The sequence below is a fragment of the Canis aureus genome, chromosome 24 (assembly GCF_053574225.1).
Source record: "Canis aureus isolate CA01 chromosome 24, VMU_Caureus_v.1.0, whole genome shotgun sequence".
In the NCBI taxonomy this organism is placed as follows: Eukaryota; Metazoa; Chordata; class Mammalia; order Carnivora; family Canidae; genus Canis; species Canis aureus.
This window is the reverse complement of record NC_135634.1, coordinates 51,037,025-51,049,140: the sequence shown is the minus strand read 5'-3', so window position 1 is coordinate 51,049,140 and position 12,116 is coordinate 51,037,025. Positions and strand designations below refer to the sequence as shown.

Below are 12,116 nucleotides of genomic sequence, written 5' to 3'. Positions count from 1 at the left end.
CACCGTGTGCTCTTGCCTCTGTGTTCACTTGGATAAGGACAGACTCTCGGTACATGGGGAGCCTCAGGGTCAGTTGACCTCAACATGCTGACGTTTAGCTTCCTGGAGTCTTCTCGACGTTCAGACCTTAGTTAGAACTTAATCTGGTACCTGGTTGTTTGTGTTAAATTATAGATTTTCCATTTAGAAGTTCATTTAAGAGCAAGAGCGCGTGGAGTCTTCAGTTGTCCTTTGCTCACAGGGCTGGAAGACGCGCTAAGATGTGCGCTGCTGCTGCACCTCCGAGCTCCATGCAGGGCGCGTGGCTGAGGCTCACGCTCATCACCGGTCCGTGTGCCCCGTTGTTTAGATTTCTACGTGTGGAAGATAACGTGTTCCCTGGGGAGACTTTGCACCAGGTCCTCTGGGTTGAGTGTCCTTGCAGGGTATCCCATGGTGTCTGTGCCTCTGCTGAGGTCCAGTCACAGTGTAACATCCTTGCACTCAACCTGACAAACCCCAGGTGCCCGGACTTTGCAGTGTATTCGGCCAGTACTTCTGTTTCAGAATTTCTGCAAAGAATACTATTTTCAGGTATTCAAACAAGGGTTTGAGTTAGGAGCTTTTCCACTCACAGCTGATGCGAGTCATTTAAAGTGTATGATCCTGTGATGCTTATGGCAGTGGGTTTGGCAGCTAAGTAGGGATGTATTTGTAGCAGGTTGTGGTGTTTGTGCTAAAAATAGAAGACACTCTTAAAAAGATGGCTTTTGGAAATTGTCTTTGATAAAATAAGATTTTGGGGGGGAGTTGATTTTAGTTTTTCGATTTGATTTATGCTTAGCAGTAATGGAAAATTGGGGAAATTGTAGATCAAAGAAGTGACTTCACTAAATTTCTTCAGTGCTCTTTAAAATCAAAGAAATGTCCTTAGAGCTCATTAGCCTCTATGTGTAATAATGGATAACAGAGTGAAAATTGGAATCCTCATCACTCCAGACTTACTTAGCCATTTGAGCTCCTCAGAGCATCTGGAAAGAACAGAATCCGTCATACCTGTTAGAACCCACATCCTGCCCCCAGTGGAGTGAAGCGGATCCAAGACAGATTCATTTAATCTTTCTTTAAAAATTCACTTTTTGACAGTCACACAACAAAGGACTTGATACATGTATACAGTTCTCCAGGAGAACTCAGCTAAGGAACTGTGAGCGTCCCTGAGCGCCCCCGACACGACTGCCAGGAGCCAGAAATTCCCCGGCGGGACTTTGCAGTGAACCTGAGGGGTGGGAGACCATGAGAGTCCATCTCCAGGCCAGTGGGCAGGAAGGGCCGGGCCCCAGCACATGCCCAGGTCCCTCTCGGGCAGAAACTGGAGCAGCAGAGCTCTATGCATACGGACTGGCGGGTGACGGGAACATGAGGGGAATGAACGGAATTCGGTAAAACTCAATGAAGGCAGCGTGTGGGTGAGAGAGACAAGCTACGACATCTTCTTCAACCGCACACACGAGGAGTTGCTGTTTAATTCAACTAACGCGTACGCGGTGTCACAGAAGATATTCCTGGACTTGAGACGTGAGGGTCCAGCCTGCCGCCAGCAGCCAGGTGGCTCAGCAGGTCACTTGACGTCTCTCCAAGGAGAGATGGTGCCTGCCTGCCCCTCGTGGCGTCAGAGCGCATGAGGCGGTGCCGGCAGCAGGACTTGCATCGACAACTAGGCAGGTGACTGCACTGGTTGTCACTCAGAGACGAGCACCAGGAGGAGAGACGAGGGACGCGGTCGCCCCGTCAGCGGTCGCCCCGTCAGCGCCAGGGCTGCGTGGGGTGGCCGGCCACAGGAACCTCCCCACAAGAGCAGGGGGCCAAGACCAGTCACCGGCCCTCTCGGGAACCTGGAGGCCGTGTCCCGGGGCTCCCCGCCTGCTCTTCCCCGAGGGAGGTTGCTCACAAAGCAGCGGTTTTGGCCGCACGTTGGGGGAGGCCGGCGCTGGCCGGTGTGCAGGGCTGCGAGAGCCACGGCCGTCGGGGTAAGAACGAGGGGGCCGGGTGTGAGCGGGTGACGCGGTGCCCCTGCCACCACCCTCCGGCCCTGGGAGGGCCCTTCCCAGGTAGAGGCGAGGTCTCCTCCAGCAGGGACCTGCTCTCACACTTCAGCCCTATAGCAAGTGAGGTTCAGAGTTACTTTGCTCTTTTCCTGGCTTCTTTTGGCTTAGTTGATTATCGTCCTCTTCCGTTTCATTTCCGCTGCTGCACCTCTTGTTGCACCGTTCACGGCTGCCCTGGGCTGATAGGGTGTGCGTCTGCCCCTCGCCAGCGGCTGCTCTCACAGGGCCAGCCACATCCGGCCAGCCCGCGACGACGGGTGGCTTCCGTCCAGGCCCCTGGCCTCGGCAAGGCTGTCCTCGTGCAGCGTACTTCACACGTGTAATAAAGCTCACGTAGCTTTAGGCGGTCAGTTACCTCTATAAGGAGCGAAGATGTTTCCATGGCCCTTGACCCTGGCGCGTAGCTGTCCTGTCTGCGCGCTGTCTGTGCAGGCCCCGGCCTCCGTGTGGTGGCTCGGGCGGCCGGAGTCGCCTCCTGCAGTAGCCGTTCCCACCGCACGGGTCTGCCAGCCATGAACCGCTAGCTCTTGCTCAAGAAAGATACTCGCGCTTCCATTTCATTGTCATATATAACGTCACCCAGCCTAGATTCCTGTGTTGGCCGCTCGTTTCCTCCGACACCCTGAGGTCCCCCCCACACCCCTGGCCGCTCGGCTTCGTGGACAAGTCTGAGGTCCCACCGTGTGCCGTCCTTGGGCCCGAGGGACATGTTCTCTGGCTGCTTCTGAGACTCTCCGTGTCTTTATCACTGCGTCCCAGCCACCTGGCGACCTTGTGATTCTGGGTGGCTTTCTTTGGGTTTATCCTGCTTGGGGCTCACGGAGCGCCTCGGATGTGAGCCGTCCATCGTTTCCCTATCATCTGTAACACGTTCAGTCAGGATCCCCCCGAGACATCTTTCTTAACCCCTTCTGAGGACTCTCGACAGTGACCCACAGGTCACCGAGACTCTGTCCGTTTGTTGTTGTCCTTTTTCTCCGATGCCTCACCGTGGATAGTTTCTCTTGTCCTGTCTCCAGGTTCACAGCTGTGTCCTTGTGTCTATGTGATATGCTTTAATTCCATTGGGTTAGTTTGGGTCCTCCAAGAAACAGAAGTCAAGATAGGATCAGATGTTGAGACTTGGGGAAACACCTGGGAAGGGGAAAGGGGAAAGACATGTGGTGCAGGGGGCAGAGGGGTCTTTAGTTCTTGGTGCCCTGTGCCGTCTGCGACAGGAGAGGAGGAGCGCAGTGTGGCGTAGCAGCGGCGCAGGGTGGCCCAGGGCCAGTGGGACCTGTCGGTGGAGCCCCACGGCCCCCCGGAGCACTGGAGCAGGCGGGCTGAGATGCTCTGCTGCTCCCAGCCTGGCTGAGTGACCGCCTCCGGGGGGGTCATGGCACAGCAGGACCAGGGTGGTGGATCGCAGGGGCAGCTGCTGGCACTGTGAGCACCTCGGAGCGGCACATTCTTGTGGCAGCCACACCCATCCAGTGGATTTTTATTTCAGAAATCTGTTTTTTCAATCCTAGGAGTTTGTTTCTTTTTATGTTTCCAGTTTTCTCATTGACTTTCATTTTTCACTTAATTCCCTGAGCATATGGAATATTTTTATAATAGGTTTCTAACGGTCTTGTTTCCTAATCCGTCCTCTTCGTTACCTCTGAGTCAGCTTGATGTGTTCTTCCCTGGACATGGGTCACCTTTTCTCCCTCACACGGCTAGAGGCCTTCCAGTGACTGCTGTCCATGGTGAGTTCTCTGGTGTTGAGTACTGGATCGTGTTCCCTCCCTTGGAAGAGCGGTAGGATGCTTACTCTGCCTGGCGTAGATCAGCTTCCGCTCTGCAGGTTTGAGTTTGATGTCTTAGCTTTTTGGTGAGTCTTACGTAGCTGGACTTGGAGGGAAGGGCTAACCCGGTACCCCGGTGTGCGGTGAGCCCGGCTGCTGGGACCTCGGTCACGCTGCCCGTCTCCGGGAGTGTCACCCCACACGTGCAGGGACACACACACACCCCAATCAGGGCTCCTTTTCTGCCCACCCCACCCCCCACCCCCAGCTCTGCCCACGGGTGCTAGCCACCCTGACCTGTTCGTCCAGTGTCCGGATGCGGACGGCTGAGGGGCGAGTCCGTGGTGGATTGGTCTGGTGGCCCTCATGTGGCCCGTCCCGAGCTGCAGCGCTGGCCAGGGTATGGGGGTCCAGGTGGGCTGCGGTCACTGCAGCTGCTCCTACAGGGCGTGCTCTGCACAGTCTAGTCGCCCTCGCTCCCCGTCCTGCCACCTAAGCCGTTCCTCCTCTCTGCTGACCCGCAGGTCCTGTCTGTACCTGAAGCCTCTGTTCCTGTAGGTCAGACCGGGTTTCTCCAGCCTCAGGCACCTCCACTTTCTGAGGAAAGTATTTCATGAGGTCAGAAAAAGTGGGATTGATTCACGCCTCAAACACTGCCGGGGCATAGTGTGCTTCACATGTAGATGGAGTTCGGAGTTTTTTCCCAGGAGATTCAGTGAATATATGTGACTTCTTCTCATCTGGGCTGTGTCCAAGCTGCTGGCATCCGAAGCTGTGTGGAGAGCGTCCCCGCTGTGTGCGTGAGGGAAGCGGCTGGGAGAAGCCTCCGTGTGTGACCCCCGACCTCATTGGCCACCTCATGGCACAAATACTGACCTGGCTCGGAGCATTGAGTGGCAGGGACCTTTTTCTACAATCCTGGAGTTTAAAATAGAGTCTCATAGTCAAACTCCGTGCCATCACTTTGCATTCAAAAGGTGCCCGTTTAGCCGCCTCTGAAGCCTCACCTGGAGCTCCGTGGCCCCGTTGCCGAACATGGGACCTGGCACGTGTGGCTCTTAGCGCATTGGTTGAATAGGTGAACTTTTCACCAAGTAGTAAAATCAGGTTCAGTGTCCTGTCCTTCCTCTTAGGGCAGTGGGCAGCATGGTTTTGTGGGGGTTTTTTTGATGTCGTTGTTGCTTTTAGGAAGAGTCAGAGAATAAATAATTGAAGGTTTATGCCCCCTCTGCCACAACTGCTCAGTTGGTTCCCCTGCTGGGCGGAGAGCATGCACGCCACATGACCAAGCTCCAGCGAACCTTGTTTTTACGGAAAATGGTCGTCAGGCCGGATTTGGTCTGCAGGCGGGGCTTTGCCGACCCGGCACCGGGCAGTAAAAGGCCAACAGCCTGGTGTAAATTCCCAGGGGAGCTGGAAGCCCTGACTCCCACAGTGTGAGCAGCAGCGTGATAATCTGGACCAGAGTCTTCTGCATGGGAAATGAAACCCATCCTGATTGCTGTGTCAGCATCTGCTCATTGTTTACTTTTTCCTTGAGTAAGCAGTTCCACTTCTAGAAGTTCGTCTGAAGCACATAAATCTGGAGGGGCGCACCGGAGGGTTATTTCTCATCAGGAAAGCTCGACAGAGTAGGGCCTGGCCGCTCAGGGGGTGCCGGGGCCAGAGGAGCTGGAGGCCCAGCGGGCGGGAGTGGACTCAGCCAGAGGACGCGGGTTCGGATTCTAGTTCCGTGGACATTCTGGCCGTTGACCTGGACAAGCTATGTAGCCTTTCTTTTAGGGGGAAGGAAAAAGAAGTGCGTGTGGTAGAAAGTAGTAGGAAGGGAGTGCACTCAGCACGAACCGCCCTTCCTTGGCTCCTGGGCCCCGGAGAGGCAGCCCTGCGGGAAGTTTCTCCTGCGCGCACCCTTCCAGGGGTAGTTTGGTCGTTCGCAGCTTTGTTTCAACGAGCAGATGCACATAGGAAGTAACATGGAAGAAGCTAATTTTGTTCCCTCAGCGTGAAGTGTTCTGAGCAGAAACCCTCCCTGGGGCCTCTGTTGGCCGACACATGCTGGGCAGGGACCTGGGAATCCGGAATCGAAGTCCAGGGACGCCGCCCCGAGAGGCCCAGGGAGCCTGCTGGTGAGGCCGCGCGTAGCTTCCGGCTGGGCTCAGCGCCTCTCATGGCGTGCGAGCTTTGCTTTGCTCTGTGGCTTCAAATTCGCTGTGCAAGGATGCAGGCGGGCCCACACGGCCGCACACCAGCCCTTCCTCAGCGACGGACTCCGGCGGACGGTGGCGGGGAGCGCATGCTCCTTGCTGGGGACACGGGTGACGTTGGAGAGCCTTCCGGAGCTCTTCCCCCGACAGGTGCACACTCTGGCGCCTGGACCCGGTGCTGCGGGTGCTCCTAGAGCTGAACAGGGGTCCCTCTCGGGTGGGCCCGCTCTTGGACCCTGTGGAGCCTCTGCTGCCGACGCTGCTGTGCCTACCGTGCCTACACGGCAGTTGGGGGGGGGGGGCAAGCCTAGGGCGCCCCGGCCTGCGCTCCCTCCTCATCCTTGCTGTCGGCGGGTCGCCTGGTGTCTCTGCAGCTGGGGCCTCCATCCGGGTGCCCTGCCTCACTGTTCAGACGTGCCCCGCGTGTCCTGCAGGCAGAGCATTCGGGTGTGTCCCCTGGGGCTGCCGCAACGAGCGCCCTCACGCAAGCTGTGGAAGCAGCAGGCCTGTGTTGTCTCAGCTCTGAGGTCGGGGTTATGAGCTCAGGGCGTGTTCCTCCTGGATGCTCCAGGGGCGGGCCTGTTTCCTGCCCGCCTCCGTGGTCTGGCCGCCTCCTCTCGTCGACCTCGTGGGCCCCTTGTGCCGACCCTGGGCATGGACAGTCCAGGGCAATCTGCAAAGCCCCTTGTGCCGTGGGAGCTCGCGCAGGCCCAGGACCTGGGGTTCGGGGTGTTGTTCCACCTGACACGGTCCCCCTCCTTGACGCAGGCACTCCATGGACGCCCGTGCTCGTCCTCGTAGTACGAGCTTCCCTGAGCTGCCCCCTCTGCCCTCCTTTCCTTGGCTTCCCTGGGCCTCCGCTTGGAGCCAGGGCGACTGCCCCAGGCTGCCTCAGTCCCACTCACCAGGCCGTCTGCGTCCACAGGTCAGGGTCCCCACGGCATCTCCTTGCTCTTCCCTGGGCACCCTCAGCGGTTGGGGCGGCGCACACCTGTGGATCCCAGCACAGCTCCGTGTCTGGAGCCTCGGACCACCTTTGGAGCTGCCCCTCGCCTTCCCCGCGCAGTGTCCATGCCAGGCCGCCGCCTGCCCTCCCTGCTCCCCTCCTTCACTCGGGGCTTCCTGAGCTCCTAATGCGTGAGGGAGCCCAACATGACTGTTAGTTCCTGTGGCCCCCACGGGGTGCGCTGCCTGCCGCCGGCCTGGCCCAGCAGCCACTGGTGCCCTGGTGCTCATCAGAGCCAGAGAGCGGAAGAACTGGCCTCGTCCTGCCACTGCCTGTGGCCCGTGTGCAGCCGGGGTGCCTGCCTCTCCCCAGAGTGTCCCCCGCTCTGTGCGGTGCTGCCCTGGGCTGTGGGTGTGTGTGGGGCCCGTTCCCTTCCCAGCTCCCCCCAAGACTGACCTCCTAGGGAGCTGGGTCTTGTCTCGTGTTTTCCCTTTGGGTTCCGAGCGCCCCTGGCACCGGGTGTCCCAGCCTGAGTAGCAGAGCCAGCCTGCCCTTGCCTCCTCTGCCCATGTCCAGCTCCCTGCTTGGACACGCCCAGGCTCAGCCCTGCCGCCAGCCCCCGGCAGCCCGGCCTCCGCCGCAGCCTCCAGAATCCCCCTGCAGACCTGCGTGACCCGCACGGGGCTGCCGGGCAGGTAGTGGGGAGAGAGTGCGGGTCCGGGGCCTCGGGACCAGCCAGTCGGCAGAGCTCTGTGCGGCCTGGCAGCGGCCCTCACAACCTCCATCGGGACTCCCCTTGCTGTGGCCACAGATAAAGGAAGGACTGATTTATTTTTAAATCCTTTAGTACCTAAGGGCAAAACATGGAAGGTTTTTGTACGTAGTGTATACAGATCTGTCCACATTGATTTGAAAACATGAAAACATAAATTCAGTGTCTTGCTCCCATTTAGTAACTTGGCAAAGCCTACATGCTCGTGTGTTTGCCCGGCCCCACGCAGCCCTTCCCTCCAGGGTGAGTCGTGTGCAGCGCCATTGCGGGCCGCCCCGCGCTGTGGCCGGTGCTGCCTTCCGTGGCCACCCAGAGCCCACCGTGCCTGGTGTTGCCGCAGACGCCTCTGCCCGTGGGAGTGGGCTTTGGCTGCAGGCCGTGGGAGGGCCGGCAGGAGACCTCTGGCCTCCCAGCCCCACTGCTGCCCCGACACACAGCCCGCCAGGGGCCAGTCCGCCTCTGTGACCTGCCTGTGTAGACCCGGAGGGCGGAGGGTCCGTGGTAAACCCACCGGAGTCCCCCCGAGTGTGCTGTTGCAGCCAGGACCCTGGAGAGCAGTGCCCTCTGCAGTGTGAGTGGGTGCTTCAGCATGACTGCGTTTTCACACCGAGGCCCCCCAGGCGCCTGCACGTGTGGGTGCCCGCGGAGCCCCGTCCCTGCAGGGCGCTCGGGGCGATAGAGGCCACCGGGGCGAGTGGGGCTCGTGTGCCTCGTCAACCGTCGTGACCATGGCTTTCCCTCCCACAGCTGCCAGGCCGCAAGTACTGCCCCGGGTACAACGCAGACGTGGGTGACAAGTGGATCTGGCTAAAGTGACGGACTTCCGCCCCGCCCCCCTACGGGCTGCATCGCGGCGACGACGAAGAGGCTGCCACCTGCCACGTCCTGTGGACTCCACGTAGCTTTAACACGCGGGGGGAAGGTAACGGACTGGGGCGCGGCCTGGCCAGAGCAGGCTCCCTGTAGAGTAGCTGAGCCCGGGGAGGGCCTCGGGGTTACGAGGCTCCTGAGGCTCCGCAGCTTGTAGCTTTGTTCAGGAAAACCCTGCTGTGGAAGGCCAGATTACTAGAGGAAGCTCCTTTCATTACAGCTGTGCTCTGTGTCCTGCAGATCTTGTACTTGGTGGCCTCTGACTTCAAGAAATAAAACTGCTTCCACGGTGTTTCCCTGCATCCTACATCTGCACCTGCACTCGTCACGTGTGTGCACACTCGTGTTTGCTTACACTTCACCACCGTGCGCTGTCGTGGGTCTGGTTTACTGAGACAGAGGCCAGGACTCGGGGCTTCTGAAGCGCTGACTCCACCTGGCTGGGCGGCACACCCGCGGCGGGAGGGGGAGGCCAGGACAGGGAGGAAGTCGCCGTGGGAGGACACGGGTGTGTGGTGCATTTCAAAGAAACGTCAGAAAACATGCACGATGCCCATCACCATCCGGGCTTGAAACCCCCCCAGGAGGGGAGCACGAGCTCAGAAAGTGCAGTGACGAGTACAGACGGCGGAAAGGCTCCTCTCTTTACTGAAACCTGGGAAACCGGCCCTTGTAGAGGTGGGTGCTGCGTCCCAGGAACGGCTGCACGTCCCAGGAACGGGAGCCCCCAGCCAGGCTGGCCCTGCCCCACACACAGGCCCCTGGCCACCCGCCCCGTTTAAACCTGGGTGATAGAAGCGACATGCAGTGTAGGGTTCCGCTCCTCGCCCTGCGGGCTGCCCTGGCCGCCGCTCGGGTGCCCACTCGGGTGCCCGCCATCCCCTTGGTGGACAGGCAGGGGAGGCCGCAGAGGAGGCCGCAGACCGCCCCTCGGCAGTCCTCCCCCGCCCTCCCCCTCCCCTCCCACTTCTTCCTTTCCCCTTCCCACCTTCCCTTTTGGGGAAGGGGTGTTTTACAATTGAAAAGAAAGTTTCCCAGCAGCAGCGTGGGAGTTGGAGGCCTACTTCAGGGTGGAAGCTCTGCGCCTCCCTGAGAAACCCTGCTCTCACCGCTGCGTGGAGGTGCACTCGGCACCCGGCCAGCCGTGCAGTGTCTTCTGGACTAAGTGCCTCACAAACCATTAAGGAGAAGAGGAAGGAAAAGAAAAACCTCTTTAATTATCTTGGCTGTCCCCGATGTCTCGGCCGTAATGAGCTCGCTCTCTGCGGCAGCGTCCCCACCGGGGGGCGGGGGGCGGCTCTGCTGTGCGGTCAGGACCGCCGGGTGGGAGCGGCTCACTCCACCCGCGGACGCGTCCGTCCCTCCCAGCCTGTGTGGGGCGCCCGGTGACCTAACCCCGTGGGGGGCGCGCTGGTGGTTTGTGTGCTGAGAAAGCCTCTGTTTCACTTCCCGGTGCTGCCGGCCTGTGAGTGCCGGGCAGAGAAAAGCAAATAAACAGTGACCAGGGCGTCTCTCCAGGGAGACCTGGGAGTTTGGGAGGCGCCCCTGCAGGGTCTCCGTACTTCAGAGCAGCTGGCCTCGCAGAAATGCCGACAACCCCAAAAAACCCCAGAGCTGAATGAAACCATGCGTGTTGAAACCCGCCGTGTTGGGGTCTCAGCGCGCCAAGGACCAGGCGCTGTGCTGTTGCGGCCGCGCGCTCCCGTCCGCAGGCTTGCTCACCGGCTCCGTCTCACGGAGAAAGTGCTCATTTTTTCTTTAAAGAGCTTTTCTGTTCCGTCAAATTTTGTAACCCAGAGAGGTTAGGAACATTTAGCCCCTCGAAGGGAGTTAGAGAACGTTCCCTCCGTCCACCTCGGCCAGCAGGTCGCCGTGTCCTGTGGCCGCCCCGCTCCGCCAGCACGGCTCCCGCAGGCGAGGAGGCTCGGCCCTGGGGCAGGGGAGCCTGCAGGCCCTGGACCTCCGCGGACGCTTGCCAGGACCCATCCTGTTTCTCCAAAGCCCATTTTTTTTCCCCAGCAGCCTGCTGGCCGCTAATCTGGCTTGGGATCTTTCTGTGTCCTGCTTTCCAGTGACCCGTTTCTGGGTTGGTGGTTCTGCGCCGCACACATGTCAGAACAAAGGCAGGCCGGCAGCTGCTTCTTGGGGGAAGGCACAGTCCATGCCCACCCTGGGCGCAGATCTGCAGGCTGTGGGGCCTTGGCAGAGTAGGGGCGGAGAGAGAGCCACAATCACTGTCATACATTTGGGCTTTTAGAGGGAAAGAGTAGGCGGCAGCCCCTGGCTGGTCAGGATTCGATGAATGAAGCATGTGCCCGGGTAATTCTAGGTTTTATATCTGGAGAGAAATAAGAGCTGGAAACCAGAGGCTTTGCTTTGGGAAGATCACGAGCCAGCACTCAGAGGCAGAGACTCCGCGGCCACCCCCATCAGGAGGGATTGTTTCATACTGTCGTGGACTTCAGGGGGAAGAGGGCCCCGTGGAGCGACGTGTCCCCAACCTGAACAGGGGAGCCTCCGGGAAAGGGCCCCCCCGCCAGCCCCGATACCCCCAGTGTGTTGGGGGCCCCCAGGCTGCGGAACCCCGTTCGAAACCACTCCCCCAGGGGCCCCGGGGGCGCCATCGGCTAAGCATCTGACTCTTGATTTCAGCCCAGGTCGTGATCTCAGGGTCCCAGGGTCGAGCCCCACTTCGGGCTCCGCGCTCAGCACCGAGGCTGCTTGGGTTTCTCCCTCTCCTCCTGCTCCCCACCCCACTCGCGTGCTCTCTGTCTCTGAAATGAATCTTTATACGGAAAGAAACTCCTCCCCCAAAAGAGCCTGAGTTCTCCCCGTGTAGCCTGTGGTCGTCCACGCGGCTCGGTGCCGCCGTGCCGCAGTCGCTGTGATTTTCCTCATTAGACCTGTCACTACGTTTCATTTGTCCGCGCTACTGACTTGAAATTCTTAAATAAAGAATTGTTCTAATCAGAGTAGTACCCCATTTTTTCATCAGCGACGCTTCCTAAGTGAAGGCCGGGAAGCTCCCTGGTGACGCCCACATCTGGAAGCCCCCCCCCACCTCCGTTCAGTGCCGTGTACTTGCAGGGAATTAACCTCTTTCAGGGAGGCCGTGCGAGGAGTCTGCTAAAGATCCAGGAAGCATTTTGCTCTGCACATAGACGCAGCGGCACACGGCAACCCCCCCGCAGTGGGTGCTCGCGGAGCCTCCTGAGTCCCTGGCACCGCACGCAGCCGCAGGCTCGGATCCCTCGTGTGCAAAAGTGGAAACCGCTGTGAGGCCCCGGGACCCGGCAGTGAGGCGAGCATGTCGGCCGAGCGGGTCCGGGCCGGCCCTGGGGGTGACGCAGAAGAGCAGTGGCTTCGGGCAGCGTTGGCTGCTCCTGGTGGATCTGGACGGGGCCGACAGCGACAGGGCCTCAGGGAGCGTGTCGGGGTGGGTGGACGCCCTGCGGGCTGCGGCAGGGA

The 12,116-nt window shown here is 59.7% G+C and overlaps 1 protein-coding gene across 2 annotated transcripts in view; it reads left to right on the top strand.

Annotated features, from left to right (window-relative positions):
- The window catches only part of NDUFA10 (NADH:ubiquinone oxidoreductase subunit A10), a 48,242-nt gene extending 39,302 nt beyond the window's left edge, over positions 1 to 8,940 (top strand). Inside the window, exons 10-11 of one of the 2 annotated variants that reach the window (XM_077869469.1) lie at positions 4,381 to 4,458; positions 8,526 to 8,940. In XM_077869469.1, the coding sequence (XP_077725595.1) occupies positions 4,381 to 4,458; positions 8,526 to 8,594 (147 nt within the window). In that variant the 3' untranslated portion in view covers positions 8,595 to 8,940. The remainder of the gene's footprint in view (positions 1 to 4,380; positions 4,459 to 8,525) is intronic. The other variant, XM_077869471.1, reaches the window with a different exon arrangement.
- Positions 8,941 to 12,116: the final 3,176 nt, after the last annotated feature.